The sequence below is a fragment of the Neofelis nebulosa genome, chromosome 14 (assembly GCF_028018385.1).
Source record: "Neofelis nebulosa isolate mNeoNeb1 chromosome 14, mNeoNeb1.pri, whole genome shotgun sequence".
Classification (NCBI taxonomy): Eukaryota; Metazoa; Chordata; class Mammalia; order Carnivora; family Felidae; genus Neofelis; species Neofelis nebulosa.
In genome coordinates, this window is record NC_080795.1 from 49766493 (window position 1) to 49791631 (window position 25139).

At 37.4% G+C, this 25139-nt stretch overlaps 1 protein-coding gene across 49 annotated transcripts in view; it reads left to right on the forward strand.

Moving 5' to 3' along the window:
* RIMS2 (regulating synaptic membrane exocytosis 2) overlaps window positions 1–25139 on the forward strand; it is a 612947-nt gene that overhangs the window by 511915 nt on the left and 75893 nt on the right. For 37 of the 49 annotated variants that reach the window (XM_058698768.1, XM_058698770.1, XM_058698807.1 and 34 more), the window contains one exon: window positions 8450–8691. The exons of the other annotated variants lie outside the window; for them this stretch is intronic. In XM_058698768.1, coding sequence (XP_058554751.1) covers window positions 8450–8691 — 242 coding nt within the window. The remainder of the gene's footprint in view (window positions 1–8449; window positions 8692–25139) is intronic. 49 annotated transcript variants of the gene reach the window in all.

Genomic DNA, 25139 nt, shown 5'->3' on the forward strand with positions numbered 1-25139 from the left:
AGATTTGAAAGGAATTAATTAAAAAAAAAACCAGATTAACAGAGGTATTATAGTCATAAAAATTCAGAGGTTAAAGTCTATTAATAATCTCTAACCTTCTCATTTGCTGGGTTAGGAAAAGGAGGGCCAGTGAGCAAAGAAGCATAAAAGTTTAATGTGCTAAATCAAACTTTTTCATGTGAGTTCTTAAACTCATGTATTTTTCCATCTTGAAGAAATATTTTGTATCCATTTTTAACTTTCTGTTTAATCTTTCTCTCCCCTCAAGTTCTGATTTTGCCTAAAAAAAAAAAAAGTAATATACTAGTAATCCTTATTTCGTGACTGTTCTCTTCATTTCGATACTCCCGTGAGTTTACCATTTCTTTCTCTTCAATTTCAACGCTCTTCAAAATTGTATCCACTGGAATAGCTCCCACTCTGTTTCACCAAGTTTCTTTGTCAACTTGTTGGCTTCAGTAGCTGTTTTCTTAAAGGCCAGTTGTGTCCTCTTAAATTTTCAAATCTATAGACTTTCTTCATAAATTTCTCCCTGTTTAAAGAAGAGAGTCATGTTCTTTCCAACATGACCTTTAATGTTATAAATAGAGGTAAAATATTGGTCTGAATCCCAGATATCTTGGTGCAACCACCTATGCAGTGTATGTCCTCACAGACTTAGGGCCACTCTGAGGCAATATCTGAATAGGCAGTTAAATAAGGGTAAGTAGGACAGGACATTTGTTGATCACATCCAGGCCTTATTCTCTCTTGACCTCATCTTATGTTAGTATCCCTGCCTTCTCCAGTTAACATTGGTTTCATAAATTCCCTCTAACAACCGGGATTGTTTTGGCCTCAGGATATTTGCACTTGCTCTCCTCTCAGTTTAGATCACCCTTTCTTAGCATGACTGGCTTCCGCATTCAGGACTCAGCTCAGTCATCTCCTCTTCAGAGAGGCCTTCCTTGACCACCCTATTTAATGTTGTCCTTCCCCCAAACTTTCCAGTGCCTGTTATCATTATATTCTACCTTCTTTTCTTTTTTTAAAAAAATATTTATTGATTTTTGAGAGAGGAAGAGAGAGAGAGAGAGACAGAGCGTGAGCAGGGGAGGGCAGAGAGAGAGGGAGACACAGAATCCGAAGCAGGCTCCAGGCTCTGAGCTGTCAGTACAGAGCACGACGCAAGGTTCAAACCCATGAACAGTGAGATCATGACCTGGGCCAAAGTCAGACACTTAATCGACTGAGCCACCCAGGTACCCCTACCTTATTTTCTTTAGATCACATATCACCATCTAAAATTAGCATTTATTTTCTTATTTATTGTCTTTCCCCATGACAATAGGAATGAAAGTTGCATGAAAACAGGGTCATTCTTGGCCCTTTTCTCTGCTGTACTTCTAACTCCAAGAACTACCGCATCGTCAGTACAAAGTAAACACACACTAGATGAATGATCAAATCATGGAGGTAGCGACATGTTATAAAGGACCAAACCTCCAACTAAGAAATAAATCTTTTTTTCCCTTAAAGAAATCTTTCTTCCCTTTCTTTCTTTCTTTCTTTCTTTCTTTCTTTCTTTCTTTCTTTCTTTCTTTCTTTTAAAGAAATCTTTAACATAGTAATACTTTAGGCATTAGCAAGAAGTTGGGAAAGGAATTTTGGAGATTACAAGCCTTCATGGTGCTCCTTAAACCATACTAATTAAGTAGCAACCCGCTCTGTGAGCGCTGAGGCCCTACTTCCTTCCTTCCCCCAAAACTTAAAATCTTAAACACAGCTCTGTTACTAATGCCTATAGTCAAGGCAGATGTTTTTGGCTAAAAATACTTTGTTAATTAGCAAAATATTTCTCCCTAACTCTGGATATCACCTCTATGGCATAGACAAACATACATCTCCTCCAAAACATTTAGATACTATAGTATATTAATTGAATGCATTTATATATAGTACTGTAATACTATTAAAAATGAAATTTTAGGGGCGCCTGGGTGGCGCAGTCGGTTAAGCGTCCGACTTCAGCCAGGTCATGATCTCGCGGTCCGTGAGTTCGAGCCCCGCGTCAGGCTCTGGGCTGATGGCTCGGAGCCTGGAGCCTGTTTCCGGTTCTGTGTCTCCCTCTCTCTCTGCCCCTCTCCCGTTCATGCTCTGCCTCTCTCTGTCCCAAAAATAAAAAAATTTAAAAAAAAAAAAAATGAAATTTTAAATTTCTGTCATTTCCAGAAATCAAAGAATTAGTATAGGAAACTCAGTTTTTACATACGCTTCAGAGGAAGTTGTTTTTTTGAATTGTTAATTAAGGTTTCTTGACATTGGAGTTGGACATTGGAATTTCAATTGTAAACTAAGACCATGTCATTGTGCAGCCATATTTGCATTATACATGGCTGATACTTGCCAGTAAATTAATTAAGAGAAACTATGTCGTATCATTTTTTTATCTTTATATTTGTGGAGATAGATGTTAAATAAAAACATTGGTTGAATAAATGACTACTACTTTCCTAGCCTAAAATTATAGATCGTCATTTGAGCAAATGAAATGAAGCTTATTATATCATAAATTAGGATAATAATAATTTCAAGTTCCACATTTTAGGAAAGGCGTAGTATTTAATAAGGAGAAAATTTTTAATTAAGAGAACTTTGGACAGGAGCAGAGTTTATTACCCCTCTTTCCAGCACCCAAGGAACATGCCAGAATTCAAGAAATGACACTTTATAATCCAGACATCTGCCCAATGACAGACAACGGGGGAATCAAGAATGAGTGATCACAGTGGCAGGTACATGGCTAGTTGTTGGCACCTGCTCCAGAAACATAACAATGGGAAGGAAAATGAATTAAACCTTTCAAGGTGCTTATAATGTTTGAGAGCTTGGCCAGTCTCCCCCACTCTACTATTATTATTATTGTCTTCTACCTTTTGAGCCCTACAGGCCCTCTGTTAGCACCACCTTCTAGCCCAAGATGTTATAAGTCCATCCATTCCTAGAAGTATCTGTCTACATCCTATCCAGAGTACCTTTTCTATTCCTGAGCTGCAGTTCTCATACTCCACTTTATTAGCTGCTGGGCCTTCTGTAGCTCTGGCTACAACGTTCTGAATCCCTCCAGTCTCTCTCTAATACCTTGGCTAAGTCTCTCCTAACCACCTTCCCAGCTCTCAATATGATGAAATATTTTTGACATACTATGTATTTTATTTACAGTGCTACTCTTGTGCCCTTACTCTCACACACTCAGGCTTTGTCTTTGTCCTGTGTTTGCTGTTTATTATTTTAAGCCAAACTACTTAGCTCTATTCATCCAAACTATTAATGAACACTTCCGGCCCCATGGCCTATAAACTTCATTTAATTTAATCACATACTCTTATAACCCCTGATATTGCCATTTAAGTCTCTGAGGAATATCTACAAATATTTCTCTTACCTTTCATCACCTTTCTCCTAACGATTGACAATATACTAAATTTGCCTTTTAAAAAAATCTTTCTGAGTACAATTTTAACAATTATAATAATTATGTCATAAAATAGATCACTTGCACAGGCAATTTTACCTATTTTATTTTGAGGGTACTAAGTATACAGTTTTTCTAAAGTCAAAAATTAGAAAATATGTACAAGACAATATTCAGAAATATAGAAATGCTGCATCTCTTTCCAGAACTGAGCATCCTATATCAACACCCAAGATGATTGTGTGGTAATCTCCTGGGATTGGCTTGGGAGCCATGTTATACCTTTAGCCCATGGTATGAACAATGTGGATTGAATAATCTGACCTTTGTGAAAGAAAAACATATATTGGTCCTTGATTACTCTTTTCATTTAAATTTTTTTTCTTATTGCTATGTATTTGGGGAGGAAAATAGAAAAAAAAAAGAATGGCTTTTTTTTTTTTTTTTTTTTTTTTTTTGGGACAGAGAGAGACAGAGCATGAACGGGGGAGGGGCAGAGAGAGAGGGAGACACAGAATCGGAAACAGGCTCCAGGCTCTGAGCCGTCAGCCCAGAGCCTGACGCGGGGCTCGAACTCACGGACCGCGAGATCGTGACCTGGCTGAAGTCGGACGCTTAACCGACTGCGCCACCCAGGCGCCCCAAGAATGGCTTTAAAAAGCAGAACTACCAACGAGAGAACACTGATACTACTTTTAGTGCACTGTGCACAGTATATCCTTCTAGATCTTTTGCTGTGTACGTTTATACTTTTTTCCCCCATAAGAACATAATATTCTGAACATATAATTTTATTTTTCATATTCCCTTTATTTGCCTCTTGTGCAGGGAAATCACAGATCCACTCACAAATCCAGGTTTCCAAAACTGCATAGTTTAGCAAGGATAGATAGATAGATAGATAGATAGATAGACAGACAGAAGAAAGAAAGAAAAAGAAGAAGGAAGGAAGGAAGGAAGGAAGGAAGGAAGGAAGGAAGGAAGGAAGGAAGGAAGGAAGGAAGGAAAAGAAAGAATGGATAACCTATGGGGTTTGAATTGATCTGTGACCCCTAGCAGTAGGGTAAATCCATATTTGGTATGTGGACCAGCCAAAGCTAGCTGCAAATATCTGCTTCCTCTATCCCTCCCCCTATATCAAAAGCATATTTGATTTCAATAGATACTTATTTACAACAGCATTTTCAAAGGTACACTCTATTTTATTGATGAACATAACTTACTTAATACCTTAACTATTGGACACTTATGGGATTTTCCCTTGGGTGTATGAGTGTGTTGTTATAGTCAATTCTGCAGCAAATATTATTGCTAAATCTGTACACATTCTAAGTTTTCCTTTAGGATGTACCTAAAAGTAGAATCAATAGTTTAAAAACTAGGCTGTTTTTTTTTAAGGTTTTTGATACATATTGCCAGCTAGTCCTTCAGAAGTCCATCACTGAGACCCCCACTAGCATTGTTGGAAATTTACTGTATCACCAGATCCTTAGAAATGGTCTTTTTTAAAGTAATTGATAATGTAATAGACCTGTGCTTTCTTAACTACACTGAGCATTCCAAATGATCACCCATGTTTACAGACTTTTTCTTACAGCAAGGTACTCCATAAATCAAGAGGCACAAAACTTTAAACATTTTGTTTGATAGCTTGCTTGCTTGCTTGTAGGTGTAGGTGATGAGGAGCAGGGAAAGTCCAGGAAACCAGTAGTGATACCCTAGCCTCAGCCTCCTTCTTCTCAAAACATAGCACTGGAGGGCAACTATTCAAAACTCATTCCTGGTGATCTCGAAGTTTCTAGAAGATGAAGAATAGATCCATCTTACAAAACTTTTAGTAACCCTTTATTGTAGATAATGCATTATCAAAGTTGTTAGGTTGAAGAGGAGTATACTTCCGTAGAACCAAATTGTCATTAAAATATTTATCTACAAACTGATTTATCAGCTCTAGTTAGTATTTTATTGTATCCTGCTTAATTTTGGACAAGTTCTTTATAGCTTTTATATGCAACTGTGAAAATTAAAAATGCAAAAATTATAAGGTACAGTAAACAGTATTTTGTGAGTATATCTTTTTCTTCCTTGGTAGATATTAGCTTAAGTGGCTCTGTTAGAAAGGCATATGTTTGAGAGAAAGACGCCTACATGACAGGAGTACTAGGTTATTCTGACATGTTATATGGAGTATGTTATTATTTTGAAAGCCTGAGTTTCAAACTAAACTTTAACTTTTAAAGTCTATGCCATGCCTTTTCTGATGACAGCATATTATGAAAATCATAGGTTGCATTTCTGTGTCTATTTGCCCACAGTCCACAGAATAAGAAACATCATAACGCAGCAAAGCATTTAATAGTTTAAGGGAACCTTACAGATATGCCAGTTCAAGATGTTTAATGGATGCCCAATGGATGATGGTGGTGGTGATGGTAGGGGGTGATGATAATAGGGAGAAGGAAGGGGAGAATAATTTTTGGAGCCCTTATGTGTCTGGCGTTCTGCTCAGTGCTTTACTTACATTTTCTCATTTATAAAGTGAGGAAATCAAGTTTCAGAAAGGCTAACAACCCTCCCCAATGAGTCAGCCAAAGATCAAACCCAGATTTCCTGACTCTCAGTGCCGTCTATTGTCCATTATATAATGCCAGCTGTATTAAAGACATTGCAGACATTTTAATTTCAAAAGTTTTTAAGTTTATAATTACAAAATAATTTCTATTAATACAGCTAAGTTTTTAAAGAAAAACTGAAGAGCTTTAGCCTTATTTTATCTGTTGCCCATATTCCCTGATAAAAATTGTTATTATTTTAATTTATTAAATTTTTACTTTAGTTATATATATTATCTCTATTCTCTAAGGTAAGAAGGGAAAATAAAATAATCTAATGTTACAAATGAGGAATCTGAGGCTCAGAATAATTAATTCTTCTAAGGAAGTCGGTTAAGTAACGGCAAAACTGGAAGTCAAGCCCACATCTGTTTGCCCCCAAAACTCTATTTTATTCTATTGTTGCTTATTAAAGAATAGCAACATCAAACAAGCTTGAAAATTATTAATTTGGGGTATTATAGAAGCATATACACTGTTCTGTCTTTTGGCCTATTTATGTCTCATTTCTCCTTAAACTAATGTGAAGGGTAAAATAGTACAGTTTACTATATGTTTTTTTAAATTTGGGGGGCACCTAGGTGGCTCAGTTGGTTAAGCTACCGACTTCAGCTCAGGTCATGATCAGTTTACCAGTTCAATCCTCATGTCAGGGTCTGTGCTGACAGCTCAGAACCTGGAGGCTGCTTTGGATTCTCTCTCTGTGCCCTTTCCCTGCTCATGCTATCTCTCTCTCTCAAAAATAAAATTAAAAAAAAATTTTTTTTTTAATTTTATACTAGGCCTTTCCCCTCTTAAATGCTTGGAGAAAATGTACATAAAATTAGCATGTGGTCCTGGAGTAGATTTTACTCTAGGATGGAGTAAAAAAAATTGGGGTGGGGGGTGGTTGGGAGGAAAGACCAAGAAATTGAATTAGAAATAAGAGCTTTCCTCAATAGGTCAGTTTTCCAATTCTCACTCTTTAAATGGTACATAAAGATATTTCTAATGTTTCTTGATTTTTTTCTTTTGTTTCTGTAATTATGTGTTATTCACTCCTGTTATCAGTATGAAATTAAGGCAAAAACCATGACTCTAATCCCAAATCAAAATGACCTATAAATAACTCTTCCCGTACCTGCAATCAGGCTGCTTCCTTCACATTTTTCCAGGTTTGGGGGGGCCCAGCTGGATAGCCTGCTTCTGGATTCTTCAAACCCCGCTCGACTTCCTACCACATCCCAGTAATCACAGAAGAATCAAGGGTCCTGTCTTTAATTAGTTGGCCATGTTAGTCTCCTGACTATTGGCAATGGGAGTAATCAGTAATCACTACTAACACTCCCAATGGGAGTAATCAGCTAGTCAGTAATCATCATCAGTAATCAGTAATCATCAATCAGCTCACATGCTTCATTGATTCATTGATTGCTTCTTGATCACATTGTCTAGAAAACTAATAATGAGGTTTTTTTTTTCTTTCAAATGAATGCAATCTCCCTTTTCTTTATCCTTTGGAATATAGACATAATGATAAATATGAAATTACATAAAGTGAAATAACTTATTTTTTAATTCAAAACTAATGAAACATCAATCCCTGTTAGAAAATGTAACCGTTATTTTGATAAATCTTATAAATCTTTTGAGATAAAGAAAACTTATTTTGAAAGGCCACTGTTAGCAGTGGATGCTGTCATTTTTGCTATTTTTTAAAAGATTCACCCACTCTACTAATTTCTTTTTGAAGGCAGTAGTAAACCATATCAGAGAAGAGTGCTTTTGGAAGCATCTCCCTTTGTTGTATGGCTGCTTTAAAGCATATTTGTACTTGCAGGATAGTATATTCTCTTAAATAAGCCCCCGATTTTCTGTGAATATTTCCCCCCCATGGCCATGCAAACTGGTGCCTTCTTTGAGTGAAGTGAAATCGTGAGTTTACATAGTTGTGTTACATAGCTGCGTTAGGTTGACCCTGAATAGTAGAGCCCATTCAAGACCATGGTATTTGGAAGTTTTTATTATTTTTTATTTTTTTATTTTTTTAAATTTTTTTTCAACGTTTTTTATTTATTTTTGGGACTGAGAGAGACAGAGCATGAACGGGGGAGGGGCAGAGAGAGAGGGAGACACAGAATCGGAAACAGGCTCCAGGCTCCGAGCCATCAGCCCAGAGCCTGACGCGGGGCTCGAACTCACGGACCGCAAGGTAGTGACCTGGCTGAAGTCGGACGCTTAACCGACTGCGCCACCCAGGCGCCCCGTGGAAGTTTTTAAATCCTAAAAATGTGTCCCATAAATGGTATGATTTAATTATACTCCAGATGTTTCATCTAAAATACATTTTCTGTCTTTTCCTTTTCACTCTTGTCCTCCCTTTTAATGATCCATCGGCCTACAGTGTCTTTACATCCAAAATGCAAAGCAGACAAGTGGGCATCTCAGGGAAGAACATGACCAAAAGCACCAGCATCAGCGGAGACATGTGCTCGCTGGAGAAGAACGACGGCAGCCAGTCTGACACCGCAGTGGGTGCCCTGGGCACCGGCGGCAAAAAGCGGCGCTCTAGCATTGGGGCCAAAATGGTAGCTATTGTTGGCCTCTCCAGGAAGAGTCGCAGCGCTTCTCAGCTCAGCCAAACGGGTAGGCATTTTTATGTTACTTTTGACTTCATGTTTGAGCTGTAATTAAAATACGTATTCTCTTCTCTTGCTCATTTCATCGCAGTAATTAATGGAAGATGACATGTTCCAGAGAGATGGGGCCATTTTAAGCTAGTTGACCTTTCTGCACATGAAACACTAACTTTGTTTTTTAGTGACCAATGAACCTGCTTTGAAGTGAACCTTGGCCCCCGTTCTCGAGACGCGTGTAGTCTTTGCTCCTCAGGGAGGAGTTAAGCTGTGGTGGCGGGATTGCCTATTGCTGATGCTTCGTAAAGATGATCTGATCTCCGAGATATTTGCTTTCTTTAGGTTCCTCAAGAGGGAACCAGCCAAATTAATTTCCATTCCCAGCAAGTTACCGTCACGAAGATGACACCTCCTATGTTGTGTGAATAATGTAGTTCTTTTATTGCTGACAACCTAACTTCTTTTTCAGTTTGTAAGCAGCATTTACCAGTAGTATCAATTTTCTGACTGCAGTTTTTATTTTCCTGTTAAAACTTCAAGCAGCAATATTCTCCAGCAGCAGGGATGGAGGAATTTTCTGCTGATAGTGAAGATATTCAAAGCCTTGCTACTTTCAAATTCCGTTTCTAAATCACATCTGCAAAAATAAATTAGATACAGCACTCCTACTCCTACTCAGAAAAGCCACAGTTAGCAATTAAGAAATTTGTGAGTCAAAGCAACGTCTTTTCAAATGGTTGTTGATAATTAAACATTAAATCCCTGGTATCTTGGAAATAATAACATATCTTCCACTTAACAAACAAACAAAAGCGTGTAATATGGTGTTTCTTTTACAGCAAATAAATTATAGGCAAATGGGTGAAATCTCATTTATGTTTGAATTACTAGGGTTCTAATACACAGAAATCAGGACAAAAATCTGCAACATAAAAGAATTTAAGGATACGTTAATTCCTGGACCCGGCTAACCTTGATTTTATATAACTGTAACAGGGATTCTGGAATCCGAGTCTTATATATATATACTCTTATATTGAAATAGTTATTTGATGGTATTCCTGATATTGTGGTTGTAACTCACTATGTTTAATGTGACGATTGACATAGGAACTTTTCATTTGGTGCTTTAAAATGTTACATTTTAATATAGAAATAATAATTTATGCACATAGAGATCATACTTTAATTATTTTTAAATTACTTATGTTTATACATAATTAGCTATGTTGTACTAAAATGATAGATGTTGGCCTTTTGACATTGAAATTGAATTTTTTTGTATTTCTCTAGCGGTTAGAACTTCATTGCATTTTTTCCTTAAAATCTACAAACATCTGTAAACCTAAAACTTGTCTAAAAATAAAGCCTAAAGCCTATCAGTTAAAAAATTAAGAACATGTAAAACACACATTAATAAGATTATAGAAGTTAGAGATAATGTGGTATTAAACTAAATAATCATTTACACTTGTTCAAGGTTTCTTGATAAATATTGACCACTTACTATGAGCCAGGCACACAGAGAGCAAAGATGGTTTTTATCATTGTAAAAATAAATATCATTGTACCAGTGTGGATTTTCAGACAAGACTGCTTACTTACCCTCTAATGAGTAGAAAACTCAACAAAATGGGACCTTTCTAAAAAATAGTGAAATTATTCTGGATGATATCATACCAATCATTGTAAATAATAATTTGCATTTATAAAGGTATACGGATCAGTACACATGGCACATACTAGTTTGTGTGTTCCTTTGCCTGTTGATTGTAAACTCACCTGTAAAGTCAGCATTTCTAAAGATTACATATGACTTGCTAGGGATTATAACTTAGCAGAAAATACATAGAGATAATAAGAAGACTCAGATTCTATTGCTTACTCTGAGTTATATGTGATAATCAAATATGACCTCTTTAAAAACCTACCCGACATATCTGACTCGTAGAATGTTCCTCTGACAAAAGAAATTAACACCTCCTGTTCTAACAAGGTTTTTATAAGATTTTTTTTTTTTTTTAGTTTATAAGAAAATGCTTTGAGAACTTAAAATCATTTTGTTGGTGTAAGGCATCATAGCCAATTTGGCCTCATAAGGGAATCAAGGACTCTGTTTTAGACATGTTGATTTTGAGATGCCTGTTTAGACTTCTAAGCGCAGTTGTTATATGGTAAGTTGGTTATGAGTCTAGAGCCTAGTAGGTCAAGGCTGAGGATGTAATTTAGGAATGATCAACAGGTAGTACTTAAAGCCATGGCACTAAATAAGATTACTGTAAAGTAACTTGTATCAAGAACAAAACTAAAGAGAGAGTTCTGTGATACTCCAACATTGAGAAAGCAGAAGAGAATTCATCAAAGAAGACTTAAGAAAGAGAAGCCATTAAAAAAAGAGAGAGGGGGGCACCTGGGTGGCTCAATTGGTTAAACCTTCAACCTCAGCTCAGCTCATGATCTCACGGTTTGTGGGTTCAAGCCCCGTGCCAGGCTCTGTGCTGACAGCTCAGAGCCTGGAGCCTACTTTGGATTCTGTGTCTCCCTCTCTCTCTGCCCCTTCCCTACTCATGCTGTGTCTCTCTCTGCCTCTCAAAAATGAATAAACGTAAAAAAGAGAGAGAAAGAAAAGGAAAGGAAAGAATATGGTATCTTGGACACCAAATGAAGGAAACATTTTAGAAAGATTTATCAATGTGTCAGGTGCTTCTGACGGGTCAAGTAAGAAGAAGACTGAGAATTGACCATTGGATTTGGCAAGATGGGGAATTTGGTAAACCTTGACAAGCCTTGCAGTGGTGGACAAAGCCTTTTGGAGCAGGTTTAAAAAAATGGGAGTTGAGGTAGTGTCAGTAAGAATAATACCAAGAATAAAAATAAAAATATCTAATACTTACTGAACACTTTTATGTGCCAGGACTACTCTAAGCACTTTACATGTAAATCATTTAAACCTCACAATAATGTAATGAAGCAGGAATTAATTACTACTCTCCTCATTTTACAACTTTTTGAGAAAACCAAAATGAGCAGAGGGGAATAACTTCCCCAAGTTTACCTAAGCTGAAAGGGTAGAAGTTGGAATTTGAATCCAGACAGTATGAATCTGGAGATTTCACTTTTTACTCTATCATAGTCTAGACCAGCATTGTCCAATACAACTTTTGGCAATGTGGGCAATGTTCTGTATCTCTCCTATCCAATATGATATGTAGCACCAGCCACACGTGACGAGCTTTTCAAATGTGGCTACTGTGATTGAGTAACTGAATTTTTAATTTTTTTTTCACTTTTAATTTAATTAAATTTAAATAGGCACATATGACTAGTGACTACTGAGTTGAAAGTTTCAGATAGTAACAGCTCTTTCCAGGACTGTTGATTAAAAAAAAAAAAAAAATGGAAATCTAGAAACAGGACCATAGCTTGGGAGCATTGAAGTCAGAAAAGAGTTTTGTTATTTTAGTGACAGGATACTTGTGGGAACAACTTAGTAGTTGAAAGAGATTTGGATTCACAGCTTAAGTGGAAATCAGCGTTGTGGTCTGTGGTCACTCAAGAAATTATGCTCTTTAATTTTCATCTTGTAATAATTTCTAAGGTTACATGGGATTTTACATTTACTCTAATTATAACACTCAATAACTGTAATCATTTATTTATTTGTCTATCTCCTGGCTAGACTGTTTTTTCTGATCTTATGTATCTTTCTCAGTGTCTGGTATAGTTTCAAATATAGTGATCTTCAGTGAAAAGCTCATGTACTCCTTGGGGTGCATGATTAAGTTCTCTGGGGAAATGGAAAGAAAACGATAGAACTTCTTTTCATTTTTTAACTTAAAAGACAAGAAATTAAGCATTGCTAATATTTAGTACATACTTCACCCTTGTGTTCATGGTTGGTCTGGATGTGTCAGATGGTCAGTGTTGCATGCCTTTCTGCAAGTGTTAGTTTTGTTAACCATCAGAAAATGGGCAAGTGTCTTAAAAAGATTACTGCAAAGAAACTGTGGATTAAATGTAATAGCTATTCCAATTGTGCAAAAAAGGTAGACCTGAAACTTTTATTCCTACTCAAGCTCTTCATCAGCCATTGATGAAGTACAGTGACACTCTTAAGATTTGACAAGAAGCTCACTGAAAAATTCTAAGTTATTGGGGGAGGCTCCTAGGAGGCTCAGCCACTTGAGCCTCCAACTTCTGCTCAGGTCAGGACCTCATGGTTCATGGGTTCAAGCCCCATGTCTGGCTCTGTGCTGACAGCTCAGAGCCTGGGGTCTGCTTTGGATTCTGTGTCTCCCTCTCTCTCTATGCCCCTCCCCTGCTTGCGTTCTCTCCCTCTCTCTCTCTCTCTCTCTCTCTCTCTCTCTCATAAATAAACATTGAAAAATTTTTCAAAAAAATAAATTCTAAGTTATTGAGAAGATTAATAAAAGATAGATTTACATCCACTATTATTAATGATGAACCCCTTACCCTGTGTTTATACTTTATATGGTCTATGGTATGTCTTTGTGAAGTTTCTTTTTCAGTTATGACATCATTCAAAACAAGTATGAGAAAACCAAATTTGGAAGTAGACCTTCAAATTACTCTACTTATTGCTAACATAATGCCAGCTGCTATACTATATAAACTACATATATACTATGTAAACCGTGATATATATAAAACTTAATTCAAAAGGACTTTATTTATTAGGCAAAAATATCAGTTCACTGCAGTTATTCCCAGTGGGCCAGTGGCCTTTCTGTGATCATTCAGGGTTTGAGACTGTTTCATCTTGAGGCTTTACCCTCTTCTAAGAACTTGGAAATACTCTCTATACGGCCAGCACACCCAACTTTTTATGCGAAAGAATTAGAAATAGGAAATTCACGTCTGTTTGTATTTCATTGGCTACTGCTCAGTCACAAGGCTGAGTCTGGGAAACAAAAGGTTGGGAAATGTAGTTTAGGCAGTGCTCAGGAACAAGAAGAAGAAAGTTTGGTGAACACACCAACAGTTTTGAAAATTATAATGCCCATCACTGGAAACATTTTTCCTGAAAACATAAAGTCTTACTTTATCATTAGAAATAATGATTTACAAATATTTGTTGCATTTTGTTCTTTTAAATAATGTGTGTTTTATGTATTATACAACTATTTTAGAACATGTGTGCCGTTGATAAAGAATTTTTTTAGGGAAACGGAGATGATATTTTAAAAGGTTTAAAACAACTGGTCTAGTATATGTAACTCAAAAAGACCTAACACCACTATTCTAGTATGTTAAAGTTCTAAGTGAATGTTTGCTGAATCCATAGGTCTGTTAACAGAACTTGTACTAATGAAGAATAATAGAGATGTTAAATAGCAGTATTGCCTTTCGTGTTATTAGAAATCTCAAACTAACACTATAGGATATAACATGTTAAGGAGTTTAACGCCAAATTTAGGCATATTCCTCACTTTTGAAATTATAATGTTTTAGGGGCACCTGGGTGGCTCAGTGGGTTAAGCATCCAACTCCTGATGTCCACTCAGGTCATGATCTCACAGTTAGTGACATTGAGCCCTGCATCTGGCCCTGGGCTGATAGCATGGAGTCCACTTGGGGTTACCCCCTCCCTCTCTGCCCCTCCTCCGCTCACACTCTCTCTTTCTTTCAATATAAAATAAACATTTAAAACATTGTAATGTTTTAGCATTTATAATACTACCAGCCCTTATAATTAAAAGTATTGATAATCATGCCGCTATTTATTCTTTGGTACTGAGTTCAAGTGGCTTAACTATAACAGATGAGGTAAAATATTTCATGTAAGTGAAAGCTATTATAAACATATTATGAATTGTATTAAAGTACTTCTGTAGCAAGCTGGGGTAAACAAGTAGCTAAGAAAGATACCAGTTTTATTGTTAATCGAAATTAATTTAGCGTTTCTTAGATTTGGATTGAATTTCCCATCATTTGTTCTAAAAAGAAAACCCTTGTTTTTATTTTCTTAATTGTGGTAAAATACACATAGCGTAAAATTTATTACCTTAACCATTTTCAAATGCACAGTGCGGTGACAGTAAGTACCTTCCCATTATTGCGCATCCATCTCCAGAATGCTTTTCATCTTGCAGAGTGAAACTCTGCACCCATTAGAAACTCCCCTTTTGCCCTTTCCTCTAGCTTCTGGTAATGACCATCCCATATTCTGTGTCTGAATTTGACTACTCTGGGTACCTTATATAATAAGCAGACTCGCACAATATTTGTCCCTTCGTGACCTAGTTATTTCACTTACCATAATGTTCTTAACATCCTTCCATGCTGTGAGCATGTGTCAGAATTTCTTTCCTTTTTAAGGCTGAATAATATTTCATGGTACCTATATACCACATTTTGTTTATCTGTTCCCCTGTAAATGGGCATTTGGGTTGTTTTCACCCTTTAGCAATCGTGAATTATACTGCTATGAAGAACACGGGTGTAAAAATACCCCTTCAAGATCCTGCTTTCAATTCTTTGGGGCACATACCCACAGTGGAATGGCTGGATCATATGGTAGTTCTATTTTTAATGTTTTGAGGAACCGCCATTCTGTTTTCCAAGCAGCTGCACCATTTGACATTCCTGCCAACAGGGCACAGAGTTGTGGTTTCTCTCCTTCCTTGCCAACACTTGTTATTTTTTGATAACAGCCATCCTGATGGGTCTGAGGTGGCATCTCATTATAGTTTGGATTTGCATTTCCCTGATGATTAGTGATGTTAAGCATCTTTTCATGTGCTTATTGGCTATTTGGATATCTTTGGAGAAATGTCCATTCAAGTCTTGCCCATTTCCTTAAAAAAAAAAAAAAAACAAACCTTTTTATGATAGAAAAATGTAAGCCTGTTTTTCGGATTCTAAAGGATTATCTCTGTGTTAATAACAATACTTATTTGTTTGTTTGCTTATTTATTTATTTATTTATTTTGAGAGAGACAACGTGTGAGCAGCAGGGGGCAGAGAGAGAGACAGGGAGAATTCCAAGCAGGCTCCACATTCAGTTCAGAGCCTGATGAGGGGCTCACTACCATGAGATCATGACCTGAGCCGAAATCAACAATCGGATACTTAACTGGCTGAGCCACCCAGGCGCCCCAATCATTCATAGCTTTTAAAACTTCAGTGTAGCAGGGGCTCCTAGGTGGCTCAGTCAGGTAAGGGTTCAACTCTTGATTTCGGCTCAGGCAATGATCTCACAGTTTGTGAGTTTGAGCCCTGAGTTGGGCTCTGCACTGCCAATGCAAAGCCTACTTGGGATTCTGTCTCCCTACCTCACTGTTTGCCCCTCCACCCCCTCTCAAAGTAAATAAACTTTAAAACAAGCTATAAATGATGACATAAATATATGTCACATATTTGTGAACATCTCACATTCTAGTGTTTTATTATTATCTTTAGAAAAAATAAATAGAGCTCTTGAGAGCTATTGTTAAGGACCTATCTATTTAGGAACTATCCATTTACATCTACAATTGCAAATTATCTTGCATTATCCCTTCCCAAACCTAAAGATTACACTCATAGTCGAATTGTTAAAAATTTACTAACGAATTCTTATAGTATTATAATCATTTCCCTAAAGTACAAACATTACCATACATTTATTCATCTCACCAAGCAAACATTTTTTATCAACTACCCTATTTGCAAGGGAGGCATTTTGGTAGGTGCCAAGGAAGACGAAACTTGGCACATAGTCCTTACTCTTTTACAGCTTTTCTACTGAAGGATCTTAAAATCTCCCAGAAGAAATGAGTTGTAGGCTTGAGTAAATATAAAACAAAGTAGAACATGATGAGGACAAGCAAGAGGAACAGAGACTATCCTATAAGGAACTGTAGCGGAGTGGAGAAAGCAGATTGGCGAGTTTTCGAGTTCACATCTCCCGGCTCTGCTGCATGGACAAGTCAACCAATCTCTCTAAACTTCCGTTTCCTCAGCTTTAAAAATAATGGACTCTATCTCCCCACCTCTTGAGGTTGTTATGAGCCCTTCTGAAAGCACTTAAAGCAGTGTCCAATACCGTTAATATAATTATTAATATTGGTTCAGGTGTTAGTGCTCATAATATGTCATCGTTAGTGTGGCAGTGGAAATGATCACTCCCAACACCGATGCCAAGCTAGCAGTTGATCTAAGTCTTAAACTGTGGATAATGTTTAAACTGTGAGGATGCTGAGAACAGGGGTGGACATTTCAGACACGGGCAGTAGCAGACCCAGAGATACGGAAATGCTGTCTATATGAGAGTGTTTGACACATGGTGGGAGATGAGCCTGGCAATGGAGGTTGGAGCCAGATAAGAAATAACTTAATGTCTGGGGTGCCTGGGTGGCTCAGTCGGTTGAGCATCCAGCTCACTTTTGGCTTAGGTCACGATCTCACAGTTCATGAGATCGGCTCTACGCTGATGTCATTGGCCTGCTTGGGATTCTCTCTCTGCCACTCCCCTGCTCTCTCTCTCTCTCTCTCTCTCTCTCTCAATAAATAAACATTAAAAACAACAACAACAACAAAATGAAAGAACTTAAAGTCAGGCCGGCGAGTTCAAGCCATAGAGTTGGCAGTAGGGAGCCTCTGTAGGATTTGAAATATGGTCATGACAGTCAGAGTTGGAAAGATTTTGTCAGTAAGAAAGTCTAGAGATCAAGAATAGGAGACAAATTTCGTAAGACAATTAGTTTAGAGCAGAGATGAGGGCCTGATCAATGGTGTATCAAGTTTTCTATTGCTGCCATACCAAATTACCACAAATTTAGCAACTTAGTGCAGATTTACCGTTCTATCAGAAATATGAGTGAGCTCGGCTGGTTTCTCTGCTATGTGTCTCACAAGATGGAAAGCAGAGTGTCATCAGGCTGGGCTTTTATCTAAAAGCTGAAAGGAAGACTCCATTTCCAATTCATTCGGGTTGTTGGCAGAATTCTATGCCTTGCCTGCCTAGGACCGACATCCCTTCTTTTACGGTGACCCCTGTCATCTTCAAGCTAACAATGGCATGTTGAATTTTTCTTGTGCTTCTGATCTGAGTACCCATTCTGCTGCATTTCTTTGTCCAGCTAGAGAAAATGCTCCACTTTTAAGGGCTTATATAATTAGATTGGGCCAACTTAGATGATTCAGGATAATATCCCTGTTTTAAGGTCCTTAACCTTAATTACATCTGCAAATTCCTTTATACCACATAACATATTTTGAGATTCCAGAAAATAGTGCATGGACATCTTTGGGGACCATTGTGCCTACTACAAATGATAATTATGGAAAGATATTGAAAGGTGGAGGGTTTCGAGAAATATTATAGATTCGTTTTATAAAAATTATTATTTACATCCTACTATTTGCTTCCTGGGAGTAAAGCAAAATAGAAATAAATGTTAATCTTCAGTTTACACTATCTGACCAAACAACACATACCAGTTGTTAAGCATATAATATTTTTTAAATATAAAATTCAGAAAATAATTTACCAGTTTTAAAGACATCATTAACAGTAGCATAAATTTGTTCATTTTAATATTCACAACTTTAGATGTATGCGTTATCATTCCCATTTTACATATCAGAAAACTGAGACTCAGCAGTTCCATGATGGACAGATCCACTCCAAAGCTGGTACTCTATGTGATCCCACTGTTGCTTAAGGAATATTTCAAAGTTTTGTTATTGTTGTTGTTTTAATGTGTATTTATTCTTGAGAGAGAGAGAGACAGAGCATGAGCAGGGGAGGGGCAGAGAGAGAGGGAGACACAGAATCCGAAGCAGGCTCCAGGCTCTGAGCTGTCAGCACAGAGCCCAACGTGGGGCTCGAACCCACAAGCCATGAGATCATGACCTGAGCCGAAGTCGGACACTCAACCGACTGAGCCACTCAGGTGCCCCTAAAGTATGTTTTTATAGGGACACCTGGGTGGCTCAGTTGGTTGAGCGTCCAGCTTTGGCTCAGGTCATGATCTCATCATTTGTGAGTTCGAGCCCCACGTCGGGCTCTGTGCTGACAGCTCAGAGCCTGGACCCTGCTTCGGATTCTGTGTCTCCCTCTGTCTGTGCCCCTCCCCTACTCACACTCTGTCTCTCCAGTAAATAAATAAATATTAAAAAATATTTTTTAAGTATGTTTTTATAATTAGTTCTTTTCATATCATTGAGAGGAAGAAAACATTTCTCTTCAAAATAAAAACTTCGCAGGACACTACTTTTAATTTATTATAGGTTTTATTTAACTTAATTGGACATAATCTTAAAATCTGAATAGCCAAAGGCATTGTACAGGCTAGTAATTAGCAAAGGCCTTGTAACTGTAAATAACTAAACCATAAAGGGTTTAATTGTAAGCTGAAAAGTACATACTAAGGAAAAGAAGTCTTTTTATTTCATTAAAAGTAAGTGTTTTAAGGTTTTTGAGCACGAGAGTATAAACAGAAATGCAATTTTCAGGTAAAGGCCATTTTTTTTGTAATTTTTTTTACACTTATTTATTATTGAAAGACAGAGAGAGACAGAGCATGAGCAGGGGAGGGGTAGAGAGAGAAGGATACAGGGAATTCTAAGCAGGCTCCAGGCTCTGAGCTGTCAGCACAGAGCCCGACGCAGGGCTTGAACCCACAAACCATGAGATCATGACCTGAGCCAAAGCTGGACGCTCAACCGACTGAGCCACCCAGGGCGCCCCTGGTAAAGGCCATTTTTAAATGAAATTCCCATATACTCTGCATAGGTATATGAAGCTACTAGAAGTTTTTGTTTGGTTGGTTGGTTGATTTTTTTATTCAAGTGACTCTCATTCCTTTTATCTACTAGGAAAATTTCCAAAGAGACAGTTGCAGTTATTTCTTGCAATTTCCTAAAGCCCTAGGTAAGCAGTGTAAAATTCTACTAGGAGTAATGTTAGTTCATTTTTCGAACATAAAGAGAAACATAGGAATGTTAGCTCATCCTCCCCTTGGGCTTTGAAAGCTATTTTGTACTGCAGACTTCTTGGAATGAAACACACTATGGTAGAAACTAGCTTCCCTCTCTGATGCTGCTCTAGATGGACACATCCTTTTTATTGTAAGATTTTTTTTTTAACTAACGCCCTCACTCACTGCCTTAGAACATGTTAACATTATATTGTTACTCAGTAAATATTTATTGAATTTCTACTCCGTGACAAGACACCATGGTATGTCATAAACAGGATCCTCTCTGTATGGTATTTATGTTCCAGTGGGAGAGACAGCCCTTAACAAATAAAGTAATAATAGTCAAAATGTCAAAGCTTGCCTTAATGGAAGTACCAAGTGGCATGAAAATATATCATAGCAGATAACTAACCTAGTCTGGCTCATCTTTCTGTCCATCCTGGCTCTTGCCAAATACTTTGCACATAGTAGAATTTCAACAAGTCCCGTTGGATGGTATAAAATGTCACACTGCCCTTCTGTCTTTGTTTTTGGGTTTGGCAATCTCTGCGTTGGTGAATATCGTCTACCCATCTGCCAGGGGGGTCAGTGTGGTTGTGTGCTTTCTGTTAAAAAACAATTGAAAGTCAAATGACCTTGGAAAAGACATTTAGAAACTTTATAGGTTCTGAATTTGTATACTGTGCATACCATGAGGTAGAGAAACAATGGGTGCTAGTTTAACTTAGAAGTATGCCTGACGTTGAAATAGTAGGAAAATGGATCTAGTGTGTTCTAAGGCATTAAAGTTCTGCATTGACAGAAGAATGAAGAATGTAATTTCTGTAGCTTTTAGTCCAAAGAGTGGTTTTGTGTTTTATATGAGGATTCATTGCTTTTTAACTTGAGGCTTCGTAATCGCCTAGAAAATGAGAGAGGGACAAGAGCTAATGGAGAAGTACCAGATGAGGGGGGTACACACTCCGATAAGGAAGTTGATGGTAAGGGAGCATGTAATGCAGAAATAGAAAGGTGTAAGGACACAGAAATAATCCCAGAAAACCAAGAAAACCCCCAGGGGGCTGTGCCCTTACCTGAGGCATTTCTACAACACCTCTCAACCAAAACCTTACTTCCAAAGGATATATAGTGGCCAGGAATAGGAAGCCAGTGTCCACTACTCTCTTAGCAGACCCCTTCCAGTCCTGTTGACATTTGAGGTATCTCAATTGCTTGTCCCCTTTGGTTTTCGTCCTTCTTCTGCCAGCAGTCATTTTATCCTGGAATTAGAGATATCTGTGTCAAAGGGAAGCAGGATGAACCAAAGGTTTCTGACTTGCTATCAGCCAGACTGAGTTGTTTTTTTTTTTTTTCATTTATACAGTCGGTTGTGAAATTATCTTAATGGAAAGGACAGTCAGATAGAGTTCTATTTCACTATGTTAAAATAGATTTTAAAAAAATAGACTATTTAAGAATCTGTTCATTTGACTTATTTCATTTGGAAAATTACCCCCCCCCCCACCGAAAGGAGGACAGTAAAAATACTTCTACACAAATGAGAATGCATGTGTTTTGAAAACAAAATAGTAGATGAAATTAACAATAGGAAAGATGGCATATCAGGGGCGCTCAGTGGCTCAGTCTGACTTTGGATTTCAGCTCGGGTCATGAACTCACAGTTCGTGAGATCAAGCCCCACGTGGCTTGGGATTGTCTCTCTCTCCTCCTCTGTTTCTTCCCCTCCCCCACTCATGTTCTTTCTCTCTCTCAAAATAAATAAACTTTAAAAAAAAGGTTAAAAAAAAGAAAGACAGCATACCATATAACTAAATACATACTATGTTTGTAGTCCATTTCTTATTTCTAACCAAAATGGAAAACTGAAATTTTTTCCTTCCTCAACGAAGTATAATACTTCTGCCTTCCCAGTTATGCAGCACAATGCACAATTTTAAAGCTATACATATAGGGTCTTCTTTTTAATTGTGTTCTACAGTTTAATCCCACTTATAGTCAAATCTTTTTCGTTTTATATTTTATGCTGATGAAGACCAAGTGGTTCACATGAATATTCTTTGTATATTCAAATAATTTTTCATATATTTAAAGCGAATTGGCATTATTTTCTGAATTCTACAATCTCAGCTTCAATAGAATTACCTTACAAATTTTGCATACTAAATTATTCCTCTTTTTTTTTTTTTTAAATTACTTAGAGAGAGACAGCATGAGTAAGGGAGGGGAAGAGAGAGAGGGAGAGAGAGAGAATCCCAAGGAGCTCCACAGTGTCAGTGTCAATATGGGGCTTGAACTCACGAACGGAACCGTGAGATCATGACCTGAGCCGAGTAGGTCATCAAGAGTAGGATGCTTAAGTGACTAAGCCACCCAGGTGCCCTGATTATTCCTCTTTTTAATCCCTTCAATCATACTCAGTATTCCCTGGATATGTATTTATTTTTCATTTATCTTATACTGGAAACTTATACTGGAAAAATATATAAAGATGTCATATAAAGATACTTATTTTTTTCTGACTTTTTCAGGGAATATTTGTGTATATCAGTAAAATCTTATGCGTCTTTGCTTCATTTTGGTATTTTATGTTTGTTTTTTAAAGTTTATTTACTTTGTGCATGTGTGCAAGGAGGGGAGGGGTGGGGGAGAGGATCTCAAGCAGGCTCCACACTGTCAGCACAGAGCCTGATGTGGGGCTCCATCTCACAAACCATGAGATCCTGACTTGAGCCGAAATCAAGAGTCACACACACTTACCCCACTGAGCCACCCAGGCGCCCAAATCTTTGCTTCCTTTTGAATAAGAGAACTAGGTAAGGTCAGTTCGTTTTAATCTGCTTTTATCTTCTTGGTCTTTTATGGTTGCTCATTTTTCTTTATGGGTTCTTGGTGTAATTTGCTTTTCTTAAACTAGTACCCATTGAGTTTTAATCTATTTCCAATGCAACATTTTAATATACTAAGGTCAGTTAAAAGTCCATTGTGTTTAAATACTGCTTAAAATTGTAAATAGATTATCAGACTAGCCCTGAGCACTTTTTAAAAAGCTGAATTTAAAATACTCAGTCAATATGATTCACTGTACTTCTAATAAAGAAAAGGTGCTATGCAGGTACTATGGACTGTTGATAAATTATACAAATCATACACCCATTCTCAAAAAGCTTAAGAACTATTGGGGCAGATATGTTAGCACATCAGTGGCACACAATGCTGTGAGATTTCCAAAAGGTCCTTCTGATTGGAATGAGATTTTGAATGGCCTCTTAGGAGATTTGTGATTCATGCCAGAATTTAAAGACTTAGCAACATTTCAGTGAAATGAAAGAAGCATTCATGTCAAGCATAGGAAACTTTAGTAGTACAGGGTGAGTTCAGGAAAACAAAGTATGAGTCCAAGAAAGACTTGTGGTATCATCTGACTAAAGAATTGGTTTCCAAACTTTTTCTAAGCCATTTGGAATCCTTTTAATATTTGGAAGAGTCAGACGATGATATAATCCGTAAGTGCATTCAGAGGGGAGTACAGGACTCTGAGGGAACTAAGCTGTGTCCGTGTGCCGGAAGCATAGAGAAGAACAGATAGACTTGAGACATAAAGCTAGAGAGTTAGGCTGAGGACAGATCATGGAATATCTCAAAAGTTATGTTCTGTAAATTGGAGTTTATCCTAAGATTATTGACAGTCACGCCAAAGGGAGAAAGACTAGAGGCAGGGAGACTAGAGGCAGTCTGGACTACCAGGTAGTAATGGGAAGGGAGGGCTGAAGAGGGATCAGATGGGGAGAAGCAGCAGGACTAGATAAGACTAGATAAGAGAGGAAAGGGAGAGAGGGCTCCAAGTTAATTTCTGAAAGCCTGTCTTGAGCAACGGGGTAGGCAAGTGTTTTGCTATTTACTGAGTCAGGGGAACCAGCTGAGATTCATGGGGCTACTTTGATGAATACAAATGTCTATTATTACTTACTGTGTGCCAGGCACAGTGACAAATGCTTCATATGCTTTATCTTCAGTGCGTTGTCTAATTTAATTCTTAATACGTATTAGCTTTTAAGATGTGAAGAAGGACAGATCATCAGGACTTAAGGAGGACATAAATAGTAGAAATTGGAGGCACCAGCCATAGAGAAGCAAAGGGGAGAAAATTCTAATTCAGGAGCTGGAGAACTATGAACCACAGACCAAATGTAGCCTGCTGCTATTTTTTTTTTTTATAAATACTTTTTTTTTAATTTGATAAAGTTTTATTGGAGCACAACCACATTTATTTATGTTTTGTCTATGGTTACTTTTGTGCTGCAGTAGCTCAGCTGGGTGGTTGCCAGAGAAAACCTTATGACCCACAAAGCCTAATCTATTCACCATCTGGCCCTTTACAGACAAAGTTTGCCAAGCCCTATTCTAGTTTGATTCTGGTGGGGATCCAAACATGATTTTAGCCTCCAAGATGAGAAAAATATTTTCATTTGAACATAAAGGGAGGGAAGTAATAGAAGATAGAAGAGAGGAAATGACTAAGTGTGAAAACAGACATCCAAATATTTTATTGGATAATTTGTAAATCTCAAAATATTAAATGTCACTTAGTTCAGCCAGCCTTTTACCTAATACTTAATTTTCAGTTCTTTCTAAGCTCCTAAAGGAGTTCTCTACTCTAGCTAAACTGATCTCATCAAAATTATCTAGTCAAGAGGCTTTTGCTCTAGCGTTGTGAGAGACTGGGTGCAGATTTCTACCAAAATAGCCTTGAAATTTTATCACCGTCCATATATTTACCATCTAGCACATGTGTGGTGCTCTGTATAAAATTACCACCCCTGCTTTGAGTTCACTAAACAATACTTCTTGTCACTTCTGGTTTTCTTGTTTTATTTTATTTTATTTTTGATTAATATAACATAAGCATTTAAGATTGCAAAACAGGGGTGCCTGGGTGGCTCAGTCGGTTAAGCGTCTGACTTCGGCTCAGGTCATGATCTCACGGTCCGTGAGTTTGAGCCCCGCGTCGGGCTGTGTGCTGACAGCTCAGAGCCTGGAGCCTGTTTCAGTCTGTGTCTCCCTCTCTCTCTGACCCTCCCCTGTTCATGCTCTGTCTCTCCCTGTCTCCAAAATAAATAAAATGTTAAAAAAATAAAAATAAAAATAAAAAAAGATTGCAAAACAAGTATAAGTAACCAATTTAATATTTATGTGTTAAAAGAAAAATTCCTGGAGTCAGTGTTCATTATCATTTCTCCATTTTATCCAGAATGCTATTGGAAGGACCTTGTTTCTTACCCTTTAACCAGGTTTTTGGATGTCTTTGCGATTTTGGCAATCTTTGAGAAAAATGACATAGTCATGGTGGTTAGGCCATGCTTCTTCCATATATGTACAGTTGGAATGTCCTATTCTTTGTGGATAATTTTAGATTAATGTTGACTACTACAGTTTATTTAAGTGAATATCAGGTAATGTTAGTGAAGTGATATTCAAGGTTTTTTTATTATGAATTCAGTCACAAGAGTTTCGATGATGTTATGGAATGAAA